At 35.7% G+C, this 24,506-nt stretch overlaps 1 protein-coding gene across 1 annotated transcript in view; it reads left to right on the top strand.

Moving 5' to 3' along the window:
- The window catches only part of LOC115932769 (AP-3 complex subunit beta-1-like), a 158,520-nt gene that overhangs the window by 61,661 nt on the left and 72,353 nt on the right, over nt 1-24,506 (top strand). The window contains 3 exon segments of the mRNA XM_063708061.1: nt 10,227-10,413; nt 11,368-11,498; nt 22,940-23,048. Coding sequence (XP_063564131.1) covers nt 10,227-10,413; nt 11,368-11,498; nt 22,940-23,048 — 427 coding nt within the window.

Genomic DNA, 24,506 nt, shown 5'->3' on the forward strand with positions numbered 1-24,506 from the left:
TTGTCTTTACATTTTAAGTCATCTTTAAAAGGAATCAGTTAATCCTTTCCAAGTGTCTGTAGATTTCTTCATACATTGAGATACTTTCTAAAAACTGAGTAAAGAAAGACCTATGTTTGCTGTTGAGTTTCATGTTTCTTGGTAAAATAGAGGGAGTTTTAGCCTGAAACTCCATGGTGTTCACTAAATCCCTGTGGTATGGCAAAGGTCAATATGATACCTAGACTCTTAGGATTTTTTTCTGTCTGGTTTGGCCACTCTAAATATATCTAGCTTATGGATTATTATTAAAGTAATACCAAAATTGAATGTCAATCAAGACTTAATCAAACTAAGTAAAGCTTCTTTCTTTGGCTCTTTCTTTGTAGCTGTGAATAACCAATAATGAAATGTAGTACTGTTTATTTAGATATTGTAGAGCATGTTTCATGTCTTTTTATCCAGTGAATTTGAAGACAACTAGTTTGCACTCAGGTTTTGTTTTTTTTTTTTTTCTTGATCTCTATTATTAATGGCAGTTTTGGAGCTCAGTTTCTGAAGTGTTTTTTGTTTTTTGTTTTTTTTTTTGAGACAGAGTTTCCCTCTGTCACACAGTCTAGAGTTCAGTGGCATGATCTTGGCTCACTGCAACCTCTGCCTCCCAGGTTCAAGCAATTCTCATGCCTCAGCCTCCTGAGTAGCTGGGATTACAGGCATGTGCCACCATGCCTGGCTAATTCTGTATTTTTGGTAGAGACAGGTTTCACCGTGTTGGCCAGGCTGATCTCGAACTCCTGACCTCAAGTGATCTGCCCACCTCGGCCTCCCAAAGTGCTGGGATTACAGACGTGATATTTTATATTTTAGAATGATACTTCTAGGAAACTACAATAGGCTTCACCACGTAATGGTGAAAACACAGTGATTTTTTTTAATCACAAATTTTTATGTAGCTCATTGTTTTTAAGTGATTAAATATGAAAATAGATTAATAGTGTCTTGAAGAGTTGTTCTCTGTTTTTGAGTATTTCTCATTTCTCAAGAAGAGGAGATTGAGAGAATTAGTAACTGAAAATTAGTTGTTTTTTGTTTTGTTTTGGAGCAGAGTCTCCCTCTGTCACCCAGGCTGGAGTACAGTGGCGTGATCTCGACTTACTGCAACCTCTGCCTCCCCGGTTCAAGCAATTCTCCTGCCTCAGCCCCCTGAGTAGCTTATTATGGGTGTCTGCCACCACACCTGGCTAATTTTTTTTTGTATTTTAGTAGAGATGGGGTTTCACCATGTTGGCCAGGCTGGTCTTGAACTCCTGACCTCAAGTGATCCGCCTGCCTCAGCCTCCCAAAGTTCTGGGATTACAGGCGTGAGCCACTGCACCCAGCCTGAAAATTAGTTTTAAAGAATGGTTTTAAGCACTATCAACTTGATAGAATTTTTAAAATTTGTGTAATCCATTAGATATAAGACAGACTAAAATAATTGTTTTGACTGAAATATTAAGAATTGTTTTCTCTACTTATTTATTTTAGCCATCTTTAAAACTAAGCTAGGGAGAGTCGATTACAGTGATGAGGAGCTGGTTTGCCGTGAAGTCTTGATGTTTATTTGTAGATCTGAATTCCCTGTGGCCTAAATACCTCAGTGAGCATTTCTGTAATTTTTATTGAATTATTTAGGGTTATAGAGAATGTCTAAATTGATTTTTATAAGATTTAGCATATTGTATTTATTTGTATGTTTGAAGAATAATCAAATAGTAAATTTCTTTATCTACCTCAAACTATTTTTAACCTAATATAAAAAATAATTTAAAAATTAGTTAGCAGTCTGTTTTCAGTATATCCTAGACTGACCCTACCGTAGAAAACAGCTGTAAACTCCAGAAAAATACAAGAAACAAATGACTTTCTGAAGACTCAGAATAGTAAAGAAAAGCAAGAGAATCTGGAGGGGAATTCATACTTAGAAGAAGGAAATGGCACAGAGTTATTTTCCCTGTTTTTATGGCTTTTATCCTGAGGACAGTTTGCAGTTGGCACTGTGCACAGTGGCTAGACCTCCAAAAGGAAATTCAAAGTCCTTCTGGCTTGAGGAAGTAGAGAAGAGAGTTCAGGAAAGCTACAGACATTGGAAAGTTAAGGAAAAATAGTAGAAAGGAGAGAGCCAGTGTGGGAGAATCTCAAAATCTGGGAGTAATTGTACCTAAGTTTTTGGCTGGCATCTGAACCACACTTGTGCAGGGTGGATTCAGAGAAATACAGCTAGGAATTAGAGAACCAAGCTGAAATTTGAGGTGTACCCAAGAGACTGAGTTTGTACCTTGAACCCCAACCAAGTTAATTACCTGCTAAAACAAATGAAAATCCTGTACTCATTCAAAGAGTTTAACTATGTCCAGAGTCTCTAAAATACATGGCATTCTTAATGTCCAAATGTATGTTGTATATCCAAAATTACTCAACATAAGAAGAACCAGGATGGGGTGTTATTGTTTAATGAGTACAGAGTTTCTATTTGGGAAGATGAAAAATTCTAGAGATGGATGGTGGTAGTGGTTGCATAATATGGTAAATAGACTGTCTGGCTTCAAATCATGTTGTGCCACTTACATGATTTTGGACAAATCATATAACCTATCCAAGATTTCATTTTCTCATCTGTAAAATGCGAATTATTATAATATAGTCAATTTTGCTATATTGCAACATGTATGCTTCTAAAATCATTGTGCTATACAAAATCACACAATAAAAACCATAGGGATTATTAGAAAAATGCAGTTAGAGTCGCAACACTCAAAAACTATATTGGTGACATATTTTTTAAAAAGGAACCTAAAAAAAAAAACAGAAGTACAATTTTACACGTGTTAAATGGTTAACAAATAAATACTACAATGATACTGCTCTTTATATTGAAAAAGACTTGAGATTTGCTTATGGAAGAAAGGCTATACTTGTTGAGCGGTAGAAAGAGGGTTAATCGGAAATTGGATGGAAAGTTGTGCCTCCTAATGAGCATGAATATGGTGCATAACCCATGTAGATGTTAACCTCTGAAGTACATGTTTGAGGTATGTATGTTTTGTGTATTCCTACACATCTCTGTTTAGCTGGGTGCATTTTTATGCCTTCACCTAGTATTTCTTGCAGAAGAAATCACCACAAAATTCATGTAATGCCCAAATTGTTCCCTAATATGCCAACTGAGTTGGAACAAATGCACATTTTCAAAACAAGCATTAGAGCAGAACCGACTGTACCTACCTCACAAAGTTACTATGAGGATAACATGAAACAGTTCATGTAAAATGCTTAGATTTCCTTGCACGTAATAGTGCCTAGTTCATTTTAGTTATCCTTCTTTTGTAACCCTAGCGAGCAACTGCTGTATTCTTCTTAGGGAATATGATGATTTACAGTAAAGAAACTAGTCTAGTTACTGAGAAAAAGTGTATTCTTATTAGGAAAAAAAACTACTGATTTGGGTTTATCCTACTGAGATTTTCTAAGTAGGATGCTGAAATCTCCCCGCCCCTCTTTTTTTTCAGTTTGTGAAGAAAAAAATGGTTAGAAATAAGTATCAAGAGTAGAAAACACTCTTAGAATACTCTCACAGAGGAGTAATTTCACTTTTATGTGGGGAAAAAGTTGAAAGACTGAAACCAGTTGAAGTTGCTGAAATCTAGAACTGTTAAGGCAGTATAAAGATTTAGCATGAGTTAGTTGAAATAGTCTACTGAAGTTTGAGTAAGAAAGGATTTAATTAAACGAATTAATAACAATTTAAAAGTTAATGAACAAAAGATGCTTTTGATTTTAAATTCTAATAGTGTGTCATCTTTTAAATGTAGTGATAAGTGCCATAAGTTAATGTTTTTCTTAGCTCATTTTTATTTTTAGTTATGAAATATTGCAAACCTATGGAAAAGTACATAATAGCATAAATACATATGTGTATATCTACCACTAGGATTAAGTTGATATTCACATTTGCCTTTATTTATTTATTTATTTAATGTAAGATGTATAGAACTAGAACCTCAAGCTTCTGTTCACACGTTCGTTTCTTCCCCATTGGTAACCACTGCCACCTTGTTGGTGTGTTTCATTCAATCATCCCTGTTTTATATTTTTATTATATGAATATGCATCCATAAGCAATGTATGATAGTTTTTGTGAGTTTTCAAATTTTACATAAGTAGATATTCTACTTTATGTATACGTTTGCAACTTTTTTTGCTTAATATCATGTTTTTGAAATATGGATATGTGTAGATATAATTTAATTACTATCTCTGTCAGACATTTAAGTTTCTATTTTTCTGCTATTAAAAAAGAAAGTGCTTCCTTGAGTTCTTTTTTACTCTTAGTGAGAGATTTTGTAAATCACACTGATGTTTTAGGGATTCCTCCTAAAGTTAAAAGCAGATTCTCTCTTGCCCGTGATTCAGGTCTTTGGAGAAATCTCCTTCCCCCAAAGCCTCTTTAACGTGATTTAACAAAAGGAGACTTGGACACTCTGAAGTGACATCTCTACCCTTTCTTTGATATGTTTTCTTGGCATTGAAAAACTCAAGTAAATATAATATAGAAAGGAAGACCTTACAGAAAACTTTTCAAGTTGACAAAAAGGTGGATACTATTAAATTCAGAAATTACATCTAAGTCACATAAAGAAGCCTGTTTAGTCATGAAATTAAGAAACTAATTAGGGCTGGGCACAGTGGCTCACGCCTGTAATCCCAGCACTTTGGGAGGCCGAGACGGGCAGATCACCTGAGGTCAGGAGTTTGAGACCAGCCTGACCAACATGGTGAAACCCCGTCTCTACTAAAAATACAAAAAAATTAGCCGGGTGTGGTGGCACATGCCTGTAATCCTAGCTACTTGGGAGGCTGAGGCAGGAGAATCACTTGAACCTGATTGGCAGAGGTTGCAGTGAGCTGAGATCGCGCCATTGCACTCCAGCCTGGGCAACCAGAGCGAAACTCCATCTCAAAAGAAAGAAGGAAAGAAAGAAACTAGTTAGATGGAACAACGGTACTGCTTACGTTTGCCTCTGGTGTAAGTTAAGAATTCTATGTAGAGTTTACTTCATTTACCAAACATATTTGTTTGTATCATCCTGTTAAAAAATAACAGCAATGTAGAACCAATATAAATCTTTACTATGCCAAATGCAGACTTCTGTGTCTTTTTTATGTAATAGTAAAGATATTATTAGAACTATAGTATTAATAGTAAAATATATATTAGGACTGTATTTTAAGAGACCTTTTTAGTTATTTGTACTGACTTATAATCTATTAGAAGAAAGCTATTGTTTGAATAAATATTTACCAGTTTATTGTCAGAGTATTTTGAGAAGTCTTTTAAATAATGTATTTCTTTTTTTTTTTTTTTTTTTGAGGCGAGTCTCGCTGTGTCGCCCAGGCTGGAGTGCAGTGGCGCGATCTTGGCTCACTGCAAGCTCCGCCTCCGAGGTTCACGCCATTCTCCTGCCTGAGCCTCCTGAGTTGCTGGGACTACAGGTGCCCGCCACCATGCCTGGCTAATTTTTTGTATTTTTAGTAGAGATGGGGTTTCACTGTGTAATAATGAATTTCTTAATTTTTATGTAACAGTTCTCAAATTCATTTTTCCTGTGTCACAGTGACTTAGAGTCAATCTGAAGAAAATGTAATTGATATAATTAGTGTCTGGATAGCATTAGCCGTTAGTTGGTACCAATAATGGTTCCTTAAATCTAAGCAGGAAAATTAGTCTGAAAACAAAATTTAATAAATAGCTGTATATATGATATTGAATATTTTTGTTAATGATAATACATTATACTGTCATTGCTTATCTTGTGTAATTTGTGAATAAAACAAATTTAAAAGTACTATTTAATTAATGTCCCATCTGGTTTTGGATTGAACCTCTGGTGATATTAAAATGTCATGATTGTTTACTTAAATGTTGTCTATTTTCTTCCTAACAGCTTCCCTGGACAGATCTAATTTATGCCTGTTGTCTCCATGCCATCTAGTTTAGGATTTGTCCCAAATTTTTAATGAAGTAATATCACTAATATTTGCCTTAAAATAGCACAGTTAATTTGTAGACCTCCGCTTTGCGGTCTTCTATCTTCTGCCGTAATTTTGTCTAGTGGCATGTTAAGACACAAGTGCAGTGAACAGAGATTTCATTTTAATATGTGAACCATTTAAATCTGAAAGACTATCTTTTTCCCACCCTTTCTAGATGTAACATAACTAACTTCTTCCTTTTAGAACAGCAGGCAGGATTTGTGCTGATAAATGAAGTATACTCTGACAAAGCAGGTGGGAAAAGCTGTCTTTTGCTTTGCTGGAGGTGGAGAGATGAGTGTTTAACAATGCTTCATTTGCCAGCAACTTGATATACCAGCAAGTGTTGCCATGGCCTATGAGATGCATGAAGCTCCAGGCTGCCAGTGGGTGGAATTAAAGGAAAACATGGGAAGTTAGAGGTTGGTTATAGATGAAATATGTGCAGGAGTAAAGACTGAATAGTCCTGTCCTAGGTCATTAAAGAGAGTGGTGAAAGCACTCTTGCTACAGTAGTTTTGTCATTTATTGTATAGCGTAAGTCTAAAGTTTGTTTTATTATTTGGCAGTTCTTTTTTTATCTTGTTATAAAATCATCAGCAATATATTTTTTAAAATGGAAGTGTACATTTAACAAACAATAAAGTGCTAAATTTCCACTTAGTACTTAACATGCATAAAATATTTGTCGACATTTACCAACCATCATGAGAGTGCTAGTGATCTCATTGACCACACAACAACCAGAAGACACAACAATCTGCTACAAAAAGATCAACATCCATTTAAAAAGCTAGTAGTTATTTTAAGATTATGCATTAAGGTAATTTAATACGTACAGGTGCAGAAGATGTTTATATAATTCTGTGTGAAACATGACCTCATTTAGATCAAATAACTTTTTGAAAATTAGTTTTTTACTTTTATTCTATGTTTTCTTATGCACATATGAAAAATGAAACAATAGCTGTTAATGTGGTGGCTCCATTAGTAGAAAAAAGGCCCAACACTGCTGGTTTTCAAACAGAAAATCAGTTAATTCCAAAAATAGACTTTTTTCATTCAATGTATTTGTATATTTGTTTGGTCAGGGCTGCAAATGGGAACAAAGTAAAGCTTTTGGAAGTTTATTCTGTCAAAAATATTGCAAATGCTGTTGTAAATTAAAAAGCTCAACATTGAAGATAAAACTGTTTTTGATGAAAGGACGTTGTCATGGTAAAAATCAATGTTCTTATTAAATTAAGAAAACTATGGAAGAGAAATGTTTTGGGAATTGGTTGTTGTGCATGCAAACAAACTGCTTATTCAGCCAGTTGAAATAAAACCGTAGTTGTCACATTTACTGATATTAGTATACACAGTTTGACCGAACTATAAAATTCTTGTTATGAAACTGATGTTGAAGAACCATTCTATAGCATAACAGTACACACTGTCTTTAACGCATATTAGCAACAGAATTTTAGATACATGATTTTGTGAAGAACTGCTTTGTAAATTAAGTTTCTTATATTGGCTTAAACATTTTTTATTGATAATTGAGTCTTCTGTATATTGGTTAAGTTTTGGTTCACAGATTGTTTGGATTATTTAAAGTGTCACTAGTAAATGCCAAAAAATTTTACCTTTTGAAAAATTTTAGCAAATAGCAATTATTAGAAACAAGTCTTGCAAACAGAAAGACTTTGAAAGTTTTCCCTGTACAGGCAAGGGAAGAACTGAACAGGTTAAATGGTGAGAGCTCAAGATTTAATCGAGAGGTTGTCATTTGCACTATCTCACCTATCCTGAAGACTCTTTTGATGGAGCACCTGTTTTTAATTAGAAAAATTTATATTGTGTAGAATGAAATGAAATTGAGAAGGCAGTTGGTTTTGTATCTAAATTGATGAAATATTTTTAAAAGGATAAATAAAATAATTATTTGAAAATGTTGTCAATATTGTAAAAACTTTTTATTGACTACATGAGGGAAAAGCTAAATATTTGGGTTTGAAATATTGACAGTTTTTAACATAAAAGCAAGGATTGGTACTATTCTTCATTCAGTAGAATTTTCTCTGAGATTACATGATTGTCCAGAAATACTGTAAAGAGGGTATTTTCTCCATTATACCCAAATATGGTCTACAGAGAAGAAAGTTGAAAATGTCAACAATTTTATAATTACTCACTGCAGAATTTAATTTTGAAAAAGATTGCAATTTTATTTTTTTAAAAAAACTTAGGCCATATAAAAATGTATTCTCCAGAGAAATACCAATGCCTTGTTACTAGATACATACACTGAAGAAACTGATTAATGTATGTAAATGTGTGGTGAATAATTATTCTGCTTATGGTTTTAGTGCATCATTGTACACAAATTTGTTTTTATCTTTTAGAAAGAATGTTATTTTTGAAAATACATTTTAATAAAACTTATTTATAATCTTACAATATAATACATTTTACAGTCAATAAAAATTTTTAAATTATATAATTTTAATTACTTTAAATGCCCTACCTAACCTTCAAAATTGTTAACATATTGAAAATGTTTAATTTCCTAAAAATTAATTTTGAGCTAAGAAATATAAGCCAGATGTATCATTCTGCTAGCTCAAAAAAATCATTGCAATTAAGAGACTCTTTCTTTATTTTAGTGCAGATTTAAAATCTCAGCACTCAAATGGACTTTAGAGTTAACCAAGTTGTAAATTCTAACTCCACATTTGAGAAAACTAATGATTAAGTGGAGTTCCCAGGTTTTTCCAGCAAATTAATTACACGGTTTAGTGTTCCACATTTTCTTTTAAGTTGGCTTTGAATTGTATTCCTCAGTTGGTGAATATTTTGCTAATTGTCTTAAAAAAATGAATCATAGAAATTTTCTTACCTGTACTTGAACCAGCATGGTCTAGCAATTAGTGAATAGCAATTGTTGGTAACCAAATTCAGAATAGCTCTATTAACATTTTCACTTGTATTTTTTATAATTCTACTTTAATAAAACTAGGTTAATCCTTTTTAACTACTCTGCTACTGAAATAAGGTTGCTTTCTATCAAATCAATTATCTTAAGCAATTATTGTAAAAGAGTTTACCACACCATTTCTGTACTTTGACTTATTGTTCTAGAATTGTCTTTAGCTCTGCCTAACTTGATTGATTTTATTTTTATCTGCTTCTAATGTGCATAAAATCTTCTAATCTAAAGTAAATGATTTAGTGTTTCTCAGCTTATTTTTCCCATATATTATGAATTCTATTTGGCTTATAGTTAAAATTGTACACATGTAGCCTTCTTATTAAAACTATGCTTTTTCAATAAAATAACTGTAGTTTAAAATACAAACCTATTTTGTTAACATTTCAATTTTGGTTTAATTATTATTAAAATTATTTCAATATATGTTAATGTAGTACATTCAAAAACTGACTTAGGAAGTCTTATTATGGTGTAAAAGCTACTATAATAAGTTGTTCCCTTACATAAATAAATAAATGACCAATATTACTAGAGGCTATAAGCAGCATGGGGGAAAAATGGAAGAAGTCTTTTATCCTAGTTTTCAGAGGGCATCAGCAGCTTGCTTTTATGAAAAAGTAACAGCTAAATGCACTGCAAATAATTTGCAGTAATCCAGTTCAGTGATTCATGTGTCTGCTTTAATGGGTCATAATTCAGGGTAAAGTAACTGAGTGCAGTCAGAGTGCAGACACTGCTTATGCCAGGGACAGTATCTCTTCATAAAACACACCTCAGGAGAAGCAGTTTGCCAGCCCCCTAATACTCTCTGATGTTTTGATGTCCTGCATATTTTTCCGATTAAGTTTTGAGTGCCATGTTTTTAGTTGTATTTCCACATTCATTATTCTCACGTAGACCCTTCAGCGGGTTTGCCATATATGATTATTTTTTTAATGATGCCTTTCTTTCCACTTCAGCAGTTTAATAATCTAGCACATGGCTGCTTCTCAATACTCAGCATTCACCTACCCAGTACAGAAGAGGACATGTGCTTTGGCTTCAAAATTCCATTTGCAGCATTAGAAATGTGTATTCCCTATGGAACAACATTTGTTTGACATAACCATTCATTTTTATTACCTCTTTAAATATGTTTATCCAGAGTTATCAATAATCATAAATAACTGTATTCTCATCTTGATCTGTTTTTTTCCAACAGACAAAATTGCTTACCCAGTACATATTAAATCTCGGCAAGTATGATCAAAACTACGACATCAGAGACCATACAAGATTTATTAGGCAGCTTATTGTTCCGAATGAAAAGAGTGGAGCTTTAAGTAAATATGCCAAAAAAATATTCCTAGCACAAAAGCCTGCACCACTGCTTGAGTCTCCTTTTAAAGGTATTATCAGAATATAACTCCAAAATATATGTTATCTAAAAAATTATGACAAGATGTTGCCATTTCTAATGTGCTTAAAATTTATCTCTTAGGAAATATAAATGATTCGCATATATAAATATATAAGAACAGCATGCTTTCTACTCATTCATCTGCTCTCAAAAGCAAGTTTTATATTAAAGTTTATATTTTTGTAGACCTTATTTACTAAATAATTTTAAGCGTTCTGACTTTATTCTAACATTTAAACTGGGCAATAGATGAAAACTATGTTATTCTTATAAATAATGACTTCATTTCTCTTTTAAATAGTTTTATAAGAAATATAATTCCTTTTAATAGTGAGTTATTAAGTAAATATTATGTGTACACTAATATCAGTTTTTCTAGGAGGAATTATTTTATAAAAAGTATCCCTCTATATTTAAACTGGTTTTTCAAAGAGGGAAGTTGACTTATGTGTCCCAGCTTTTTAAAAGGAGTAATTAAGTATTTTACCACCTTACAAGTAGCCATTCCAGTTGGAATCAAATAGTTACATACCTTGGTTTTCATATCGTTTCTTATTTAATGTTGTCAAGCGATAAAAAGCAATTCAGTTTTGTAGAAAAACTATTAAAATTCTGGATGTGTTTGTGCCAAGACATGTATATGGATTGTTTAACTGTGCTGTCATTCTTAATATTCACAGTAAAGTAATTTTTAGAGAAGCTACATTTCAGAGCAACACCTCTAAACACACTGACTGATTAGCTTTTTTATTGACCATTATGGGGGAGATTATTGTAATCTATGGACTGAAATCAGTTTTTTGACCTATGAAGAGCTTCCTAGTTTATATTTATTCCTTGACATTTGAGGTAATGTGCCAATTACCTTGAGCTCTGATTATGATTGTTCTCTGTTATATACAGCTCATATTGTTTATTTTATATTTTTCCCTATTTTTAATAGATAGAGATCATTTCCAGCTTGGCACCTTATCTCATGCTCTCAACATTAAAGCTACTGGGTACCTGGAATTATCTAATTGGCCAGAGGTGGCGCCCGACCCATCAGTTCGAAATGTAGAAGTAATAGAGTTGGTAAGTTGACCTTTCTGAAATTAATTTTGCTAAAGCAGTGGAAGACTCTAGGATAGCTATTGTTTTATATAAAAGCTTTTTTGGAGAGTTGAAAATTGAAAATTGTTCTAGTATTTCTAAATGTAATGTGTTAGATATACCTTGCCTTTATAGCAACTAAATATTATAGTATTCCTATGCCATTGTACATGTACTGTTCCTTTTCTTCAAGGAAATAGAGAACTGAATTCTCTGCATCATTGCCACCCACATTTGTGCTATTGCATTTGTAGCTGCGTAGATTCAATTTCTAAGGTATTTAGTTTCATTGGATCAAGTTTTTTCTACTTTGTTTAGAGATTTGTAAGCTTCCTGACAATATCCTTCTGAATAATTTCTGCTGTTCTCTTTCAGAAAAACCACACAAAGTGTTCTAGATTTTTTGATGAACCATTTTTAAGTGAAGCCTGAACATAAATAGGGAGCATTGTGTACCAAAAATGTCCTTTGACAAGGTCACAAAGTGAATAATATGGTGCTTTCTCATCAAAAACAAATTTGCTATATAAATACTCTTTTTCTCAATCTTTAAAAAAAATGCTGGCCATTGAGATAAAAGAATTAACATTCTTTTCTAATATCTGTTTCTTTCTCATATATACAAGAAAAAATGAGAGAGGCCTTCTAATTGTATTTAGCAATTATGCAAAATATATTTAATACTTTAAAATGTGGAGTAAACAAAAAAAGCAGTTAAGAATTGTATTCTGGATACTTTTCTGGTGGAAAAGATACATTGAATTAGGATTCAGATAACTGGGGTTCTTTACTGATTCCTGTGGGAAAGTGAGTTAACCTCCTTGCTCTTAACTTATCTGTATACAGTGGAAGAAAACCCTTATTACTTTAATAAATAGAATTTCTATAATGATCATGGCCATGTAATTTGATTCCTCTGATAAATTATTAAATGTTTCTCTTAACCACTCCAACTTATCCTGGCTTTGAAGCATGGCCGGAATTAATAATAGCACTATTTAGGAACCCCTGACAGTGTACGATGATAATGTTTTATAAAAACTATCTTGTTTAAACCTAATAATGATCGTAAGTGATGGTTATTGTTATTCCCACTTTGCAGATGAGGAAGCCAAGTCTTAGATAACTTAAGTAAATTGCCTAAGTTCACATGGCAAGTAAGTGATAGAACCATATTCCAACCCAGGTCTGAGTTCACTGTCCATGCTGTTACTGTATTTTATTATGTAATATGAGAAGAGGAACCTTGAGCTTGTTCGCAAATCTGTATTATCCTTAGTACTTAGCACCATTATTTTTATGTTTTGACAAATGATCTGTACTTAGAGACAGCCAAAAATTTGTAACAGTAGTAATATGTAAAAATATGAGAAGCAATTATATGTCTATCCCTCCTTGCAGCTGAGTTTGTTGATTTTTACTCAAATCTGCATACTCTTAAGTACTCTTCAAAATAGTTGCCTTATTTGTGCAATTTTTTTTTTTTTTTTTTTTTTTTTTTTTGAGACAGAGTCTTGCTCTGTCACCCAGGCTGCAGTGCAGGGGCATGATCTTGGCTCACTGCAAGCTCCGCCTCCCAGGTTCAAGCGATTCTCCTGCGTCAGCTTCCCAAGTAGCTGGGATTACAGCCACATGCCACCATGCTTGGCTAATTTTTGTATTTTTAGTAGAGATGGGGTTTTGCCATGTTGGCCAGGCTGGTCTCAAACTCGTGACCTCAAGTGATCTGCCCGCCTCAGCCTACCAAAGTGCTGGGATTACAGGTGTGAGTCACCGTGCCCAGCCTATTTGTGCAACTTTTGATCAGATACTAGAATATAAAGAGAGTGCTCTTTGTTATGGTTCCTCCTATGGACATACTTTCTCTCCTAATTTCTTATTATGCTTGTTTGTTGTTTTTATGGTTCGTTTTTTTTTTTCATTATGGGGTACATGAGTTTTAGCCCAAGTAGAACCATCCTTTTAACCTTCCCGCCTTATCTCTCCCTCCTTGCTGCCCCCACCCACCAAAAAGCATTATCTTCTCAGAGTTGATAGCAATGCTATGCAATTTAATTTGGTCTCAGCAGTATTCTTTATTGGCTGATAGATTGGTTTGTTGGCTGGCTTCTTCCATTTTCATGTGCTCTTCTAAGCATTAACTACCTTATAGGGACAGTACTTAAATATAACATATTATGTTCATTTCACCTGTCCAATTCAACAGAGACAAATTAATTTCTTTTTCATTTTGCTGATTATGTTTATGAAATTAATAATTGGTAACTTACAGAGAATCATTATAACTGATTGAACATGGTTTGATAAAACTGTCACTGTCTGTTGATGCCATGCAGAAAACAGCTTCAGTCTATTGGACTCTGAGACAATTGGCTTAAAATTATACTATGAGGGACACAATTAAATATAAAAATAACGTACATAGTTTTCTTTTTAAATGCAGCTACAATGCAAAAAATAATGTCCGTATTATCTTTCTTGTCTCTCACTCTACTTCATCTCCCTTCCAAGTCATGTCACTGTATTTCATGCATATAATATACTGTGTTATTCTAGTTTTCCTGTAAAGTGATCTTACAGGGTCAAGTCTTGTAACTGTGAAATATAACTTAGTAAGAAAAATGACCTAGGTTTAGATAATCTGATATTTTAATCAAAATGACAGGGAACCTAGTCAGATTGACAGTAGAAGTCACTTTGAATTACACACCACCATTTCTAGGATATAGGATATAATATATATTTATATTATGATCCCAGTAAGTTTTGAAGATCCTTAGTTAATAATTTATTTGCTTAGTTTAGAAAGTCCTTTCTTCTCTACTGACAGAAAGACTGCCTTCTGCATATGAAGGGTATTTTGCTTCATAAACACATCTGTCAATATTTTATCCTTTACAGAAACTTTCAAATTAGCGTCTATGTTCTCTTCTTTTCTTTTCTTTTCCCTATTATTCCTTTTCCTTAGAATGATAATGTGGTCTTTTAGTCATAAAGGACCACAATACAAATTAAGATACTTTTATTGTTCGTCTTTGGCCTTTAAAACCTGAAACTCCATAGAGTTCATGGCCATGTCAAGAAAAAATGCACGTTTGAGCATAGAAGTCTGGTTTTCCGAAATTGTTGATTTAGTGTTATTAAATTAATCCAACAAACTTTTTATCAGACCTCAGAGAAATATGTTTGGATTTAAGAAAAATATGGACTTCAGAGTTTACCAAATATGAGAGCTTTGTTTATAGAATACTATCTTTGTAGACAGAAGCATTTTAAATACATGTAAAAGAAAGCCATACTGCTGATCTTATATAAGCATCTTATTCAAATATATTCAAGCTTCTCTTTTTAAGCAACATACCTTAAACCCTCTAGATCAGTGGTTTTATTTTTATTTGTTTTTATTTATTTTTTTGAGACATGATTTTGCTCTGTCACCCAGGCTGGAGTGCAGTGGTGCGATCATAGCTCACTGCAGCCTCAAACTCCTGGGCTCAAGCCATCCTCCTGCCTCAGCTCCCAAAGTGCTGAGAGTACAGGTATGAGCTACATCACCCAGCCTTAGACTAGTGGTTTTTAAATGTAGCTGCGCATTATAATCATATGGAGATTTTGTGTGTGTGTGTGTGTATGTTTTTAATTTTTATTTTATTATTACACTTTAAGTTTTAGGGTACATGTGCACAATGTGCAGGTTTGTTACATATGTATACATGTGCCATGTTGGTGTGCTGCACCCATTAACTCGTCATTTAGCATTAGGTATATCTCCAAATGCTATCCCTCCCCACTCCCCCGACCCCACAACAGTCCCTGGAGTGTGATGTTCCCCTTCCTGTGTCCATGTGTTCTCATTGTTCATTTCCCACCTATGAGCGAGAACATGTGGTGTTTGGTTTTTTGTCCTTGCGATAGTTTGCTGAGAATGATGGTTTACAGTTTTATCCATGTCCCTACAAAGGACATGAACTGATCATTTTTTATGGCTGCATAGTATTCCACGGTGTATATGTACCACATTTTCTTAATCCAGTCTGTCGTTGGACATTTGTGTTGGTTCCAAGTCTTTGCTATTGTGAATAGTGCCGCAATAAACATACATGTGCATGTGTCTTTATAGCAGCATGATTTATAATCCTTTGGGTATATACCCAGTAATGGGATGGCTGGGTCAAATGGTATTTCCAGTTCTAGATCCCTGAGGAATCGCCACACTGACTTCCACAATGGTTGAACTAGTTTACAGTCCCACCAACAGTGTAAAAGTGTTCCTATTTCTCCACATCCTCTCCAGCACCTGTTGTTTCCTGACTTTTTAATGATTGCCATTCTAACTGGTGTGAGATGGTATCTCATTGTGGTTTTGATTTGCATTTCTCTGATGGTCAGTGATGATGAGCATTTTTTCATGTGTTTTGTGGCTGCATAAATGTTTTCTTTTGAGAAGTGTCTGTTCATATCCTTTGCCCACTTTTTGATGGGGTTGTTTGTTTTTTTCCTGTAAATTTGTTTGAGTTCATTGTAGATTCTGGATATTAGCCCTTTGTCAGATGAATAGGTTGCAAAAATTTTCTCCCGTTCTGTAGGTTGCCTGTTCACTCTGATGGTAGTTTCTTTTGCTGTGCAGAAGCTCTTGAGTTTAATTACATCCCATTTGTCAATTTTGGCTTTTGTTGCCATTGCTTTTGGTGTTTTAGACATGAAGTCCTTGCCCATGCCTATGTCCTGAATGGTAATGCCTAGGTTTTCTTCTCGGGTTTTTATGGTTTTAGATCTAACATGTAAGTCTTTAATCCATCTTGAATTAATTTTTGTATGAGGTGTAAGGAAGGGATCCAGTTTCAGCTTTCTACATCTGGCTAGCCAGTTTTCCCAGCACCATTTATTAAATAGGGAATCCTTTCCCCATTGCTTGTTTTTCTCAGGTTTGTCAAAGATCAGATGGTTGTAGATATGCAGCATTATTTCTGAGGGCTCTGTTCTGTTCCATTGATCTATATCTCTGTTTTGGTACCAGTACCATGCTGTTTTGGTTACTGTAGCCTTGTAGTATAGTTTGAAGTCAGGTGGCATGATGCCTCCAGCTTTGTTCTTTTGGCTTAGGATTGACTTGGCGATGCAGATGCTTTTTTGGTTCCATGTGAACTTAAAGTAGTTTTTTCCAATTCTGTGAAGAAAGTCATTGGTAGCTTGATGGGGATGGCATTGAATCTATAAATTACCTTGGGCAGTATGGCCATTTTCACGATATTGATTCTTCCTACCCATGAGCATGGAATGTTCCTCCATTTGTTTGTATCCTCTTTTATTTTATTGAGCAGTGGTTTGTAGTTCTCCTTGAAGAGGTCCTTCACATCCCTTGTAAGTTGGATTCCTAGGTATTTTATTCTCTTTGAAGCAATTGTGAATGGGAGTTCACTCATGATTTGGATCTCTGTTTGTCTGTTATTGGTGTATAAGAATGCTTGTGATTTTTGTACATTGATTTTGTATCCTGAGACTTTGCTGAAGTTGCTTCTCAGCTTAAGGAGATTTTGGGCTGAGACGATGGGTTTTCTAGATATACAATCATGTCATCTGCAAACAGGGACAATTTGACTTCATCTTTTCCTAATCGAATGCCCTTTATTTCCTTCTCCTGCCTAATTGCCCTGGCCAGAACTTCCAACCCTATGTTGAATAGGAGTGGTGAGAGAGGGCATCCCTGTCTTGTGCCAGTTTTCAAAGGGAATGCTTCCAGTTTTTGTCCATGCTGTATGATATTGGCTGTGGGTTTGTCATAGATAGCTCTTACTATTTTGAGATACATCCCATCAATACCTAATTTATTGAGAGTTTTTAGCATGAAAGGTTGTTGAATTTTGTCAAAGGCCTTTTCTGCATCTATTGAGATAATCATGTGGTTTTTGTCTTTGGTTCTGTTTATATGCTGGATTACATTTATTGATTTGCATATGTTGAACCAGCCTTGCATCCCAAGGATGAAGCCCACTTGATCATGGTGGATAAGGTTTTTGATGTGCTGATGGATTCGTTTTGCCAGTATTTTATTGAGTATTTTTGCATCAATGTTCATCAAGGATATTGGTCTAAAATTCTGTTTTTTGGTTTGTGTCTCTGCCAGGCTTTGGTATCAGGATGATGCTGGCCTCATAAAATGAGTTAGGGAGGATTCCCTCTTTTTCTATTGATTGGAATAGTTTCAGAAGCAATGGTACCAGGTCCTCCTTGTACCTCTGGTAGAATTCGGCTGTGAATCCATCTGGTCCTGGACTTTTTTTGGTTGGTAAGCTATTGATTATTGACACAATTTCAGAGCCTGTTATTGGTCTATTCAGAGATTCAACTTATTCCTGGTTTAGTCTTGGGAGGGTGTATGTGTCGAGGAATTTATCCATTTCTTCTAGATTTTCTAGTTTATTTGTGTAGAGATGTTTGTAGTGTTCTCTGATGGTAGTTTGTATTTCTGTGGGATCGGTGGTGATATCCCCTTTATCATTTTTTATTGCATCTATTTAATTCTTCTCTCTTGTCTTCTTTATTAGTCTTGCTAGCGGTCTATCAATTTTGTTGATCTTTTCAAAAAACCAGCTCCTGGATTCATTGATTTTTTGAAGGGTTTTTTGTGTCTCTATTTCCTTTAGTTCTGCTCTGATTTTAGTTATTTCTTGCCTTCTGCTAGCTTTTGAATGTGTTTGCCCTTGCTTTTCTAGTTCTTTTAATTGTGATGTTAGGGTGTCAATTTTGGATCTTTCCTGCTTTCTCTTGTGGGCATTTAGTGCTATAAATTTCCCTCTACACACTGCTTTGAATGTGTCCCAGAGATTCTGGTATGTTGTGTCTTTGTTCTCGTTGGTTTCAAAGAACTTCTTTATTTCTGCCCTCATTTTGGTATGTACCCAGTAGTCATTCAGGAGTAGGTTGTTCAGTTTCCATGTAGTTGAGCGGTTTTGAGTGAGTTTCTTAATCCTGAGTTCTAGTTTGATTGCACTGTGGTCTGAGAGACAGTTTGTTACAATTTCTGTTCTTTTACATTTGCTGAGGAGAGCTTTACTTCCAACTACGTGGTCAGTTTTGGAATAGGTGTGGTGTGGTGCTGAAAAGAATGTATATTCTGTTGATTTGGGGTGGAGAGTTCTGTAGATGTCTATTAGGTCTGCTTGGTGCAGAGCTGAGTTCAATTACTGGGTATCCTTGTTAAATTTCTGTCTCGTTGATCTGTCTAATGTTGACAGTGGGGTGTTAAAGTCTCCCATTATTATTGTGTGGGAGTCCCAGTCTCTTTGTAGGTCACTCAGGACTTGCTTTATGAATCTGGGTGCTCCTGTATTGGGTGCATATATATTTAGGATAGTTAGCTCTTCTTGTTGAATTGATCCCTTTACCATTATGTAATGGCCTTCTTTGTCTCTTTTTATCTTTGTTGGTTTAAAGTCTGTTTTATCTGAGACTAGGATTGCAACCCCTGCCTTTTTTTGTTTTCCATTTTCTTGGTAGATCTTCCTCCATCCCTTTATTTTGAGTTTATGTGTGACTCTCCACGTGAGATGGGTTTCCTGAATACAACACACTGATGGGTCTTGACTCTTTATCCAATTTGCCAGTCTGTGTCTTTTAATTGGAGCATTTAGCCCATTTACATTTAAAGTTAATATTGTTATGTGTGAATTTGGTCCTGTCATTATGATGTTAGCTGGTTATTTTGCTCGTTAGTTGATGCAGTTTCTTCCTAGCCTTGATGGTCTTTACATTTTGGCGTGTTTTTTGCAGTGGCTGGTACTGGTTGTTCTTTTCCATATTTAGTGCTTCCTTTAGGAGCTCTTTTAGGGCAGGCCTGGTGGTGACAAAACTCTCTCAGCATTTGCTTGTCTGTAAAGTATTTTATTTCTCCTTCACTTATGAAGCTTAGTTTGGCTGGATATGAAATTCTGGGTTGAAAATTCTTTTCTTTAAGAATGTTGAATAGTGGCCCCCACTCTCTTCTGGCTTGTAGAGTTTCTGCCAAGAGATCCGCTGTTAGTCTGATGGGCTTCCCTTTGTAGGTAACCCGATCTTTCTCTCTGGCTGCCCTTAACATTTTTTCCTTCATTTCAACTTTGGTGAATCTGACAATTATGTGTCTTGGAGTTGCTCTTCTCAAGGAGTATCTTTGTGGTGTTCTCTGTATTTCCTGAATCTGAATGTTGGCCTTTCTTGCTAGATTGGGGAAGTTCTCCTGGATAATATCCTGCAGAGTGTTTTCCAGTTTGGTTCCATTCTCCCCGTCACTTCCAGGTACACCAATGAGACGTAGATTTGGTCTTTTCACATAGTCCCACATTTCTTGGAGGCTTTGTTTCTTTCTTTTTATTCTTTTCTCTCTAAACTTCCCTTCTCACTTCATTTCATTCATTTCATCTTCCATCACTGACACCCTTTCTTCCAGTTGATCGCATCGGCTCCTGAGGCTTCTGCGTTCTTCACATAGTTCTCGAGCCTTGGCTTTCAGCTCCATCAGCTCCTTTAAGGACCTCTCTGCATTGGTTATTCTAGGTATCCATTCGTCTAATTTTTTTTCAAAGTTTTTAACTTATTTGCCATTGGTTTGTATTTCCTCTACAGCAGTGGCTGTAGAACAGCGGATATTGGTGAACCGCAAATGCTGCTGCCTGATCGTTCCTCTGGAAGTTTTGTCTCAGAGGAGTACCCGGCCATGTGAGGTGTCAGTCTGCCCCTACTGGGGGGTGCCTCCCAGTTAGGCTGCTTGGGGGTCAGGGACCCACTTGAGGAGGCAGTCTGCCTGTTCTCAGATCTCCAGCTGCGTGCTAGGAGAACCACTGCTCTCTTCAAAGCTGTCAGATAGGGACATTTAAGTCTGCAGAGGTTACTGCTATCTTTTTGTTTGTCTGTGCCCTACCCCCCAGAGGTGGAGCCTACAGAGGCAGGCAGGCCTCCTTGAGCTGTGGTGGGCTCCACCCAGTTGGAGCTTCCTGGCTGCTTTGTTTACCTAATCAAGCCTGGGCAATGGCAGGCGCCCCTCCCCCAGCCTCACTGCCGCCTTGCAGTTTGATCTCAGACTGCTGTGCTAGCAATCAGCAAGACTCTGTGGGCGTAGGACCCTCTGAGCCAGGTGTGGGATATAATCTCCTGGTGTGCCGTTTTTGAAGCCCGTCGGAAAAGCGCAGTATTAGGGTGGGAGTGACCCGATTTTCCAGGTGCCGTCTGTCACCCCTTTCTTTGACTAGGAAAGGGAACTCCCTGACCCCTTGCGCTTCCCGAGTAAGGCAATGCCTCACCCTGCTCCGGCTTGTGAATGGTGCGCTGCACCCACTGTCTGGCACTCCCTAGTGAGATGAACCTGGTGGTACCTCAGATGGAAATGCAGAAATCACTGGTCTTCTGCGTCGCTCACACAGGGAGCTGTAGACCGGAGCTGTTCCTATTCGGCCATCTTGGCTCCACCCTCCTGGAAATTTTTTAAACAAAACAAAACTAGGTCAAATGTGCACCAGACTAATTAAATCAGAATTTTAGGAGGTGAACCCAGGTATTTGGTTTTTTAGTATTAATATTTTTATTGTTTATATTAGCATTTAAACACTATTCTCAGGTGATTCTATTGTACATTCAGTGCTGAGAAACATTCTTGAATAAGAAATTCTGTCATGCTGTAGACTCCTTTACAACAAAATATGTACTCTAGCAAAGACTTGCACATAGGAAAAACTCAAAGGTGCAATCAATAAATGAGTCTCAACTATTTTATCTTTTCAGAAGTATACATTTCCCTGCTTTTTAAAAAATCATATGTGAAGCATGATTTAATTTCTTCTTGACAAATCAAGGCCATGACTATAAAAGCAAACTAATACTCTGTATTAAAGTGGTTAAAGTGGCTCATATTAGTAAATGCTGTTACTAATCCAATATTTAGTAAACACTAAAGTCAGTATTTTTCTTAAGCATGTTTCTGAATTTAATATTGAAGTCTTTAAGAGGCTAATAAATATAATTAGTATTTATTGTGTCAGCCACACTTAAAATTGAACAAAATAGGCTGGACGTAGTGGCTCACACCTGTAATCCCAGCACTTTGGGAGGTCGAGGCAGGTGGATCACCTGAGGTCAGGAGTTAGAGACCAGCCTGGGCAACATAGTGAAATCCTGTCTCTACTAAAAATACAAAAATTAGCTGGGCGTGGTGGTGGGTGCCTGTGATCCCAGCTACTTGGGAGGATGAGGCGGGACAATCACTTGAACCTAGGAGGCAGAGGTTGCAGTGAGCCGAGATCCTGTCACCATACTCCAGCCTGGGCGACAGAGCAAGACTCCATCTCAAAAAAAAAAAAAAATTGCACAAAATATTTTAAATTCCCTGCTCTCCAGAAACTTACATTCTACCAGGGATAGACCAACAGTTAAAAAAACAAGTAGATTGTATAGTATGTTAACAAGTAATACATGCTGTGATTAAAAAAAAAAAAAAAAAGAGGTGGGGGGGAATGGTGTTGGAAATGCCAAGAGCTAGGGTGAAGGCCCTAACCTGGGAGCATGCCTGGAACATTTGGAGGAACAGTAAGGCGTGGCCAGAGCAGATCAGGCAAGAGGGTGAGCAGCAAGAGGTGAGAGAGGCAGGCGACGGGGACAGTTGTGGAGGGGCAGTCATGAAAGGATGGTTGTATTGGGCTGTGCAGACTGTTGTAGGGACTTCGGCTTTTTCTCTGAGTAAAATGGGGAGCCACTAAAACGGGGAGCCACTGCAGGGTTTCAGGCCAAAAAGGAGCTTGATCTGATTTAGGTTTTAATAGAATCATTCTAGATGCTGTGTTTTGCAAAGTTTGTTTGCTGGGGGCAGGGTGGAGGGGCAGTAGAAGCAAGGTAACGAGTAGTCCAGGAGAGAAGGGTGGGTCAGACCAGGGTAGCTACAGGATTTCTTGATGGCTTAGATGTTTAGGATATGAGAAAAAAAGAGAAGTCAAGGATTACTCCTGGATTTAGGCTGTTGAGATGGTTAGGGCAATTTATTGCCTACACTAAATATTTTCTTTTCTTTCTTTTTTTTTTCTCTCTTTTCCCTCAGTGTCAAGCTATCAACTTGTGTTTGTTATTGCTGTTATTGTATCTGCTTCTAGTTTCGCTCACCTATTTTAGGATATATTACTTTTGTTTAAATCTTCTGTGGGCCAACAAACACAAAAGTTTTAAAAATTGTGTATTTAAAATAAGATTGTTGGTTTAACATAGGGGCTCTGAGTGAGAGTTTGTGTTGCTGTATTTAGGAGTGAAGTGAATCAGCCTTAATGCCAGGACTTCTAACAGTTGCATTCTCTGTGGAGGCCTTAAGCTTGCTTTTGAATTCAGTTATGTTCTTAATGATTAAGTTTGCCAGAACTCTAAATCTCTGAATGAGAATTCATTTATATTTACTTTATTTGTTTAAACAGGCAAAAGAATGGACCCCAGCAGGAAAAGCAAAGCAAGAGAATTCTGCTAAGAAGTTTTATTCTGAATCTGAGGAAGAGGAGGACTCTTCTGATAGTAGCAGTGACAGTGGTGGGTTTTATAATTTATTGGCATATATTATTTACATAGTAGATTACATTCTATATCTCAGAAACAAGGCCTAATCCATAATATTCCGCAGGTAGTTTTAAGTGAAGTTTGTATTATCAAAATAATCCCTTTCATTTATATATCACTCTTTAGTTTTCAAAGTAATTTTTAATTACTAAATTCTCTTTTTACTTTACAATATCTCTTGGACAGTAGCTAATACATTGGTATAGCTGAAACAGGAACTCATACTTTTCTGAATTCTAAACCACAATGCCTAATATGTCTATTGAAAAACACAATTTTACACTTGATAAACTTTTAGTGGGGTCTTTAAAAGTAACTTTCTTTTACAAAAACGTAAAGTTTATTTTATACCTTGAAGAGTCTTTTTCTCTTTCATTTTATACTCATCTCTTTCTGTGAACCTCTATAGAGATAAAGCTAAAATTATTAAGTCTCTATATACTATAAGTCTCTATATACTATAAAAAAATCAAACTAAAGATTGAGGGTAACTATATGCAGTGAAAAGAATGCTTAATAGGAAGGATTTAGAGGCCCTGGGTTTTACCTATGCAAATTGAATAAGGCACCTACTTTTCTCTATATCAGATAAATGAAGGGGTACAGTTAAATATTTCTTAAAGTCCCTTCATTGCTAAAATTCTGTGAGTGATTTGCATAGTGAAAAATAGATTGTAGTCACTTTCTGATGCTTTTATTAACACTTAACCTAATAGGCAAATCTGACCCAAGACCAAACGACACCCAACTTTCTCTAAAATCTTTATTCCTTGGAGAACCAGGGCCTGTCACTCTTACTTGGTTATCTGCTACCCTACTGTAAGGTAATTCACTCTTCTTTTCTCTGTCTTCCTTATCAGAAATCTTTGTTTTTAATATCTGATAAATTAATCTGTGATACATTACCTGTAATTTCTTTCATTGTTTATAGCATAAGCCAGTTATCTGACTTAATATGTATGTGCGTGTAACTTGGATATTACCGCAAATCTAAAATGTCCTTATTTAGTAGCTTTATTTTAGTAAAATAAACTTTCCTGTTTGTAAATGATGATAATGATGAGCGCCTTACCCTGTGGCAGACCCTGTTGTGTTCTAATCACCTTTATATGTTTCAAATCATTTAATCTTCACAACAGCTCTGAAAAGTAACTAGTGTTATCCCCATTTGCTGAAAAGGAAACCAAAACCCAGAGAAGTTGAATAACTTGCTCAGTTTTACAACTGGCAAGTAGAAGAGCCAGGATCTGAATCCGAACACTAACTTGAGAACCCATGCTTGTACCCCTTGCAAGCCATCTTAAAACAATACAGGCAGTCCTAGGTTTTCACTGTGATGGACCTTCCTGATGTTGTTATTATTTAACCATTAGAATGTTTAATTAAAAGTTATGTTCCTGCCTAAGAGGGCTTCGTTACATAGATCACAGG

Source organism: Gorilla gorilla, chromosome 6, assembly GCF_029281585.2.
Source record: "Gorilla gorilla gorilla isolate KB3781 chromosome 6, NHGRI_mGorGor1-v2.1_pri, whole genome shotgun sequence".
NCBI classification, from domain to species: Eukaryota; Metazoa; Chordata; class Mammalia; order Primates; family Hominidae; genus Gorilla; species Gorilla gorilla.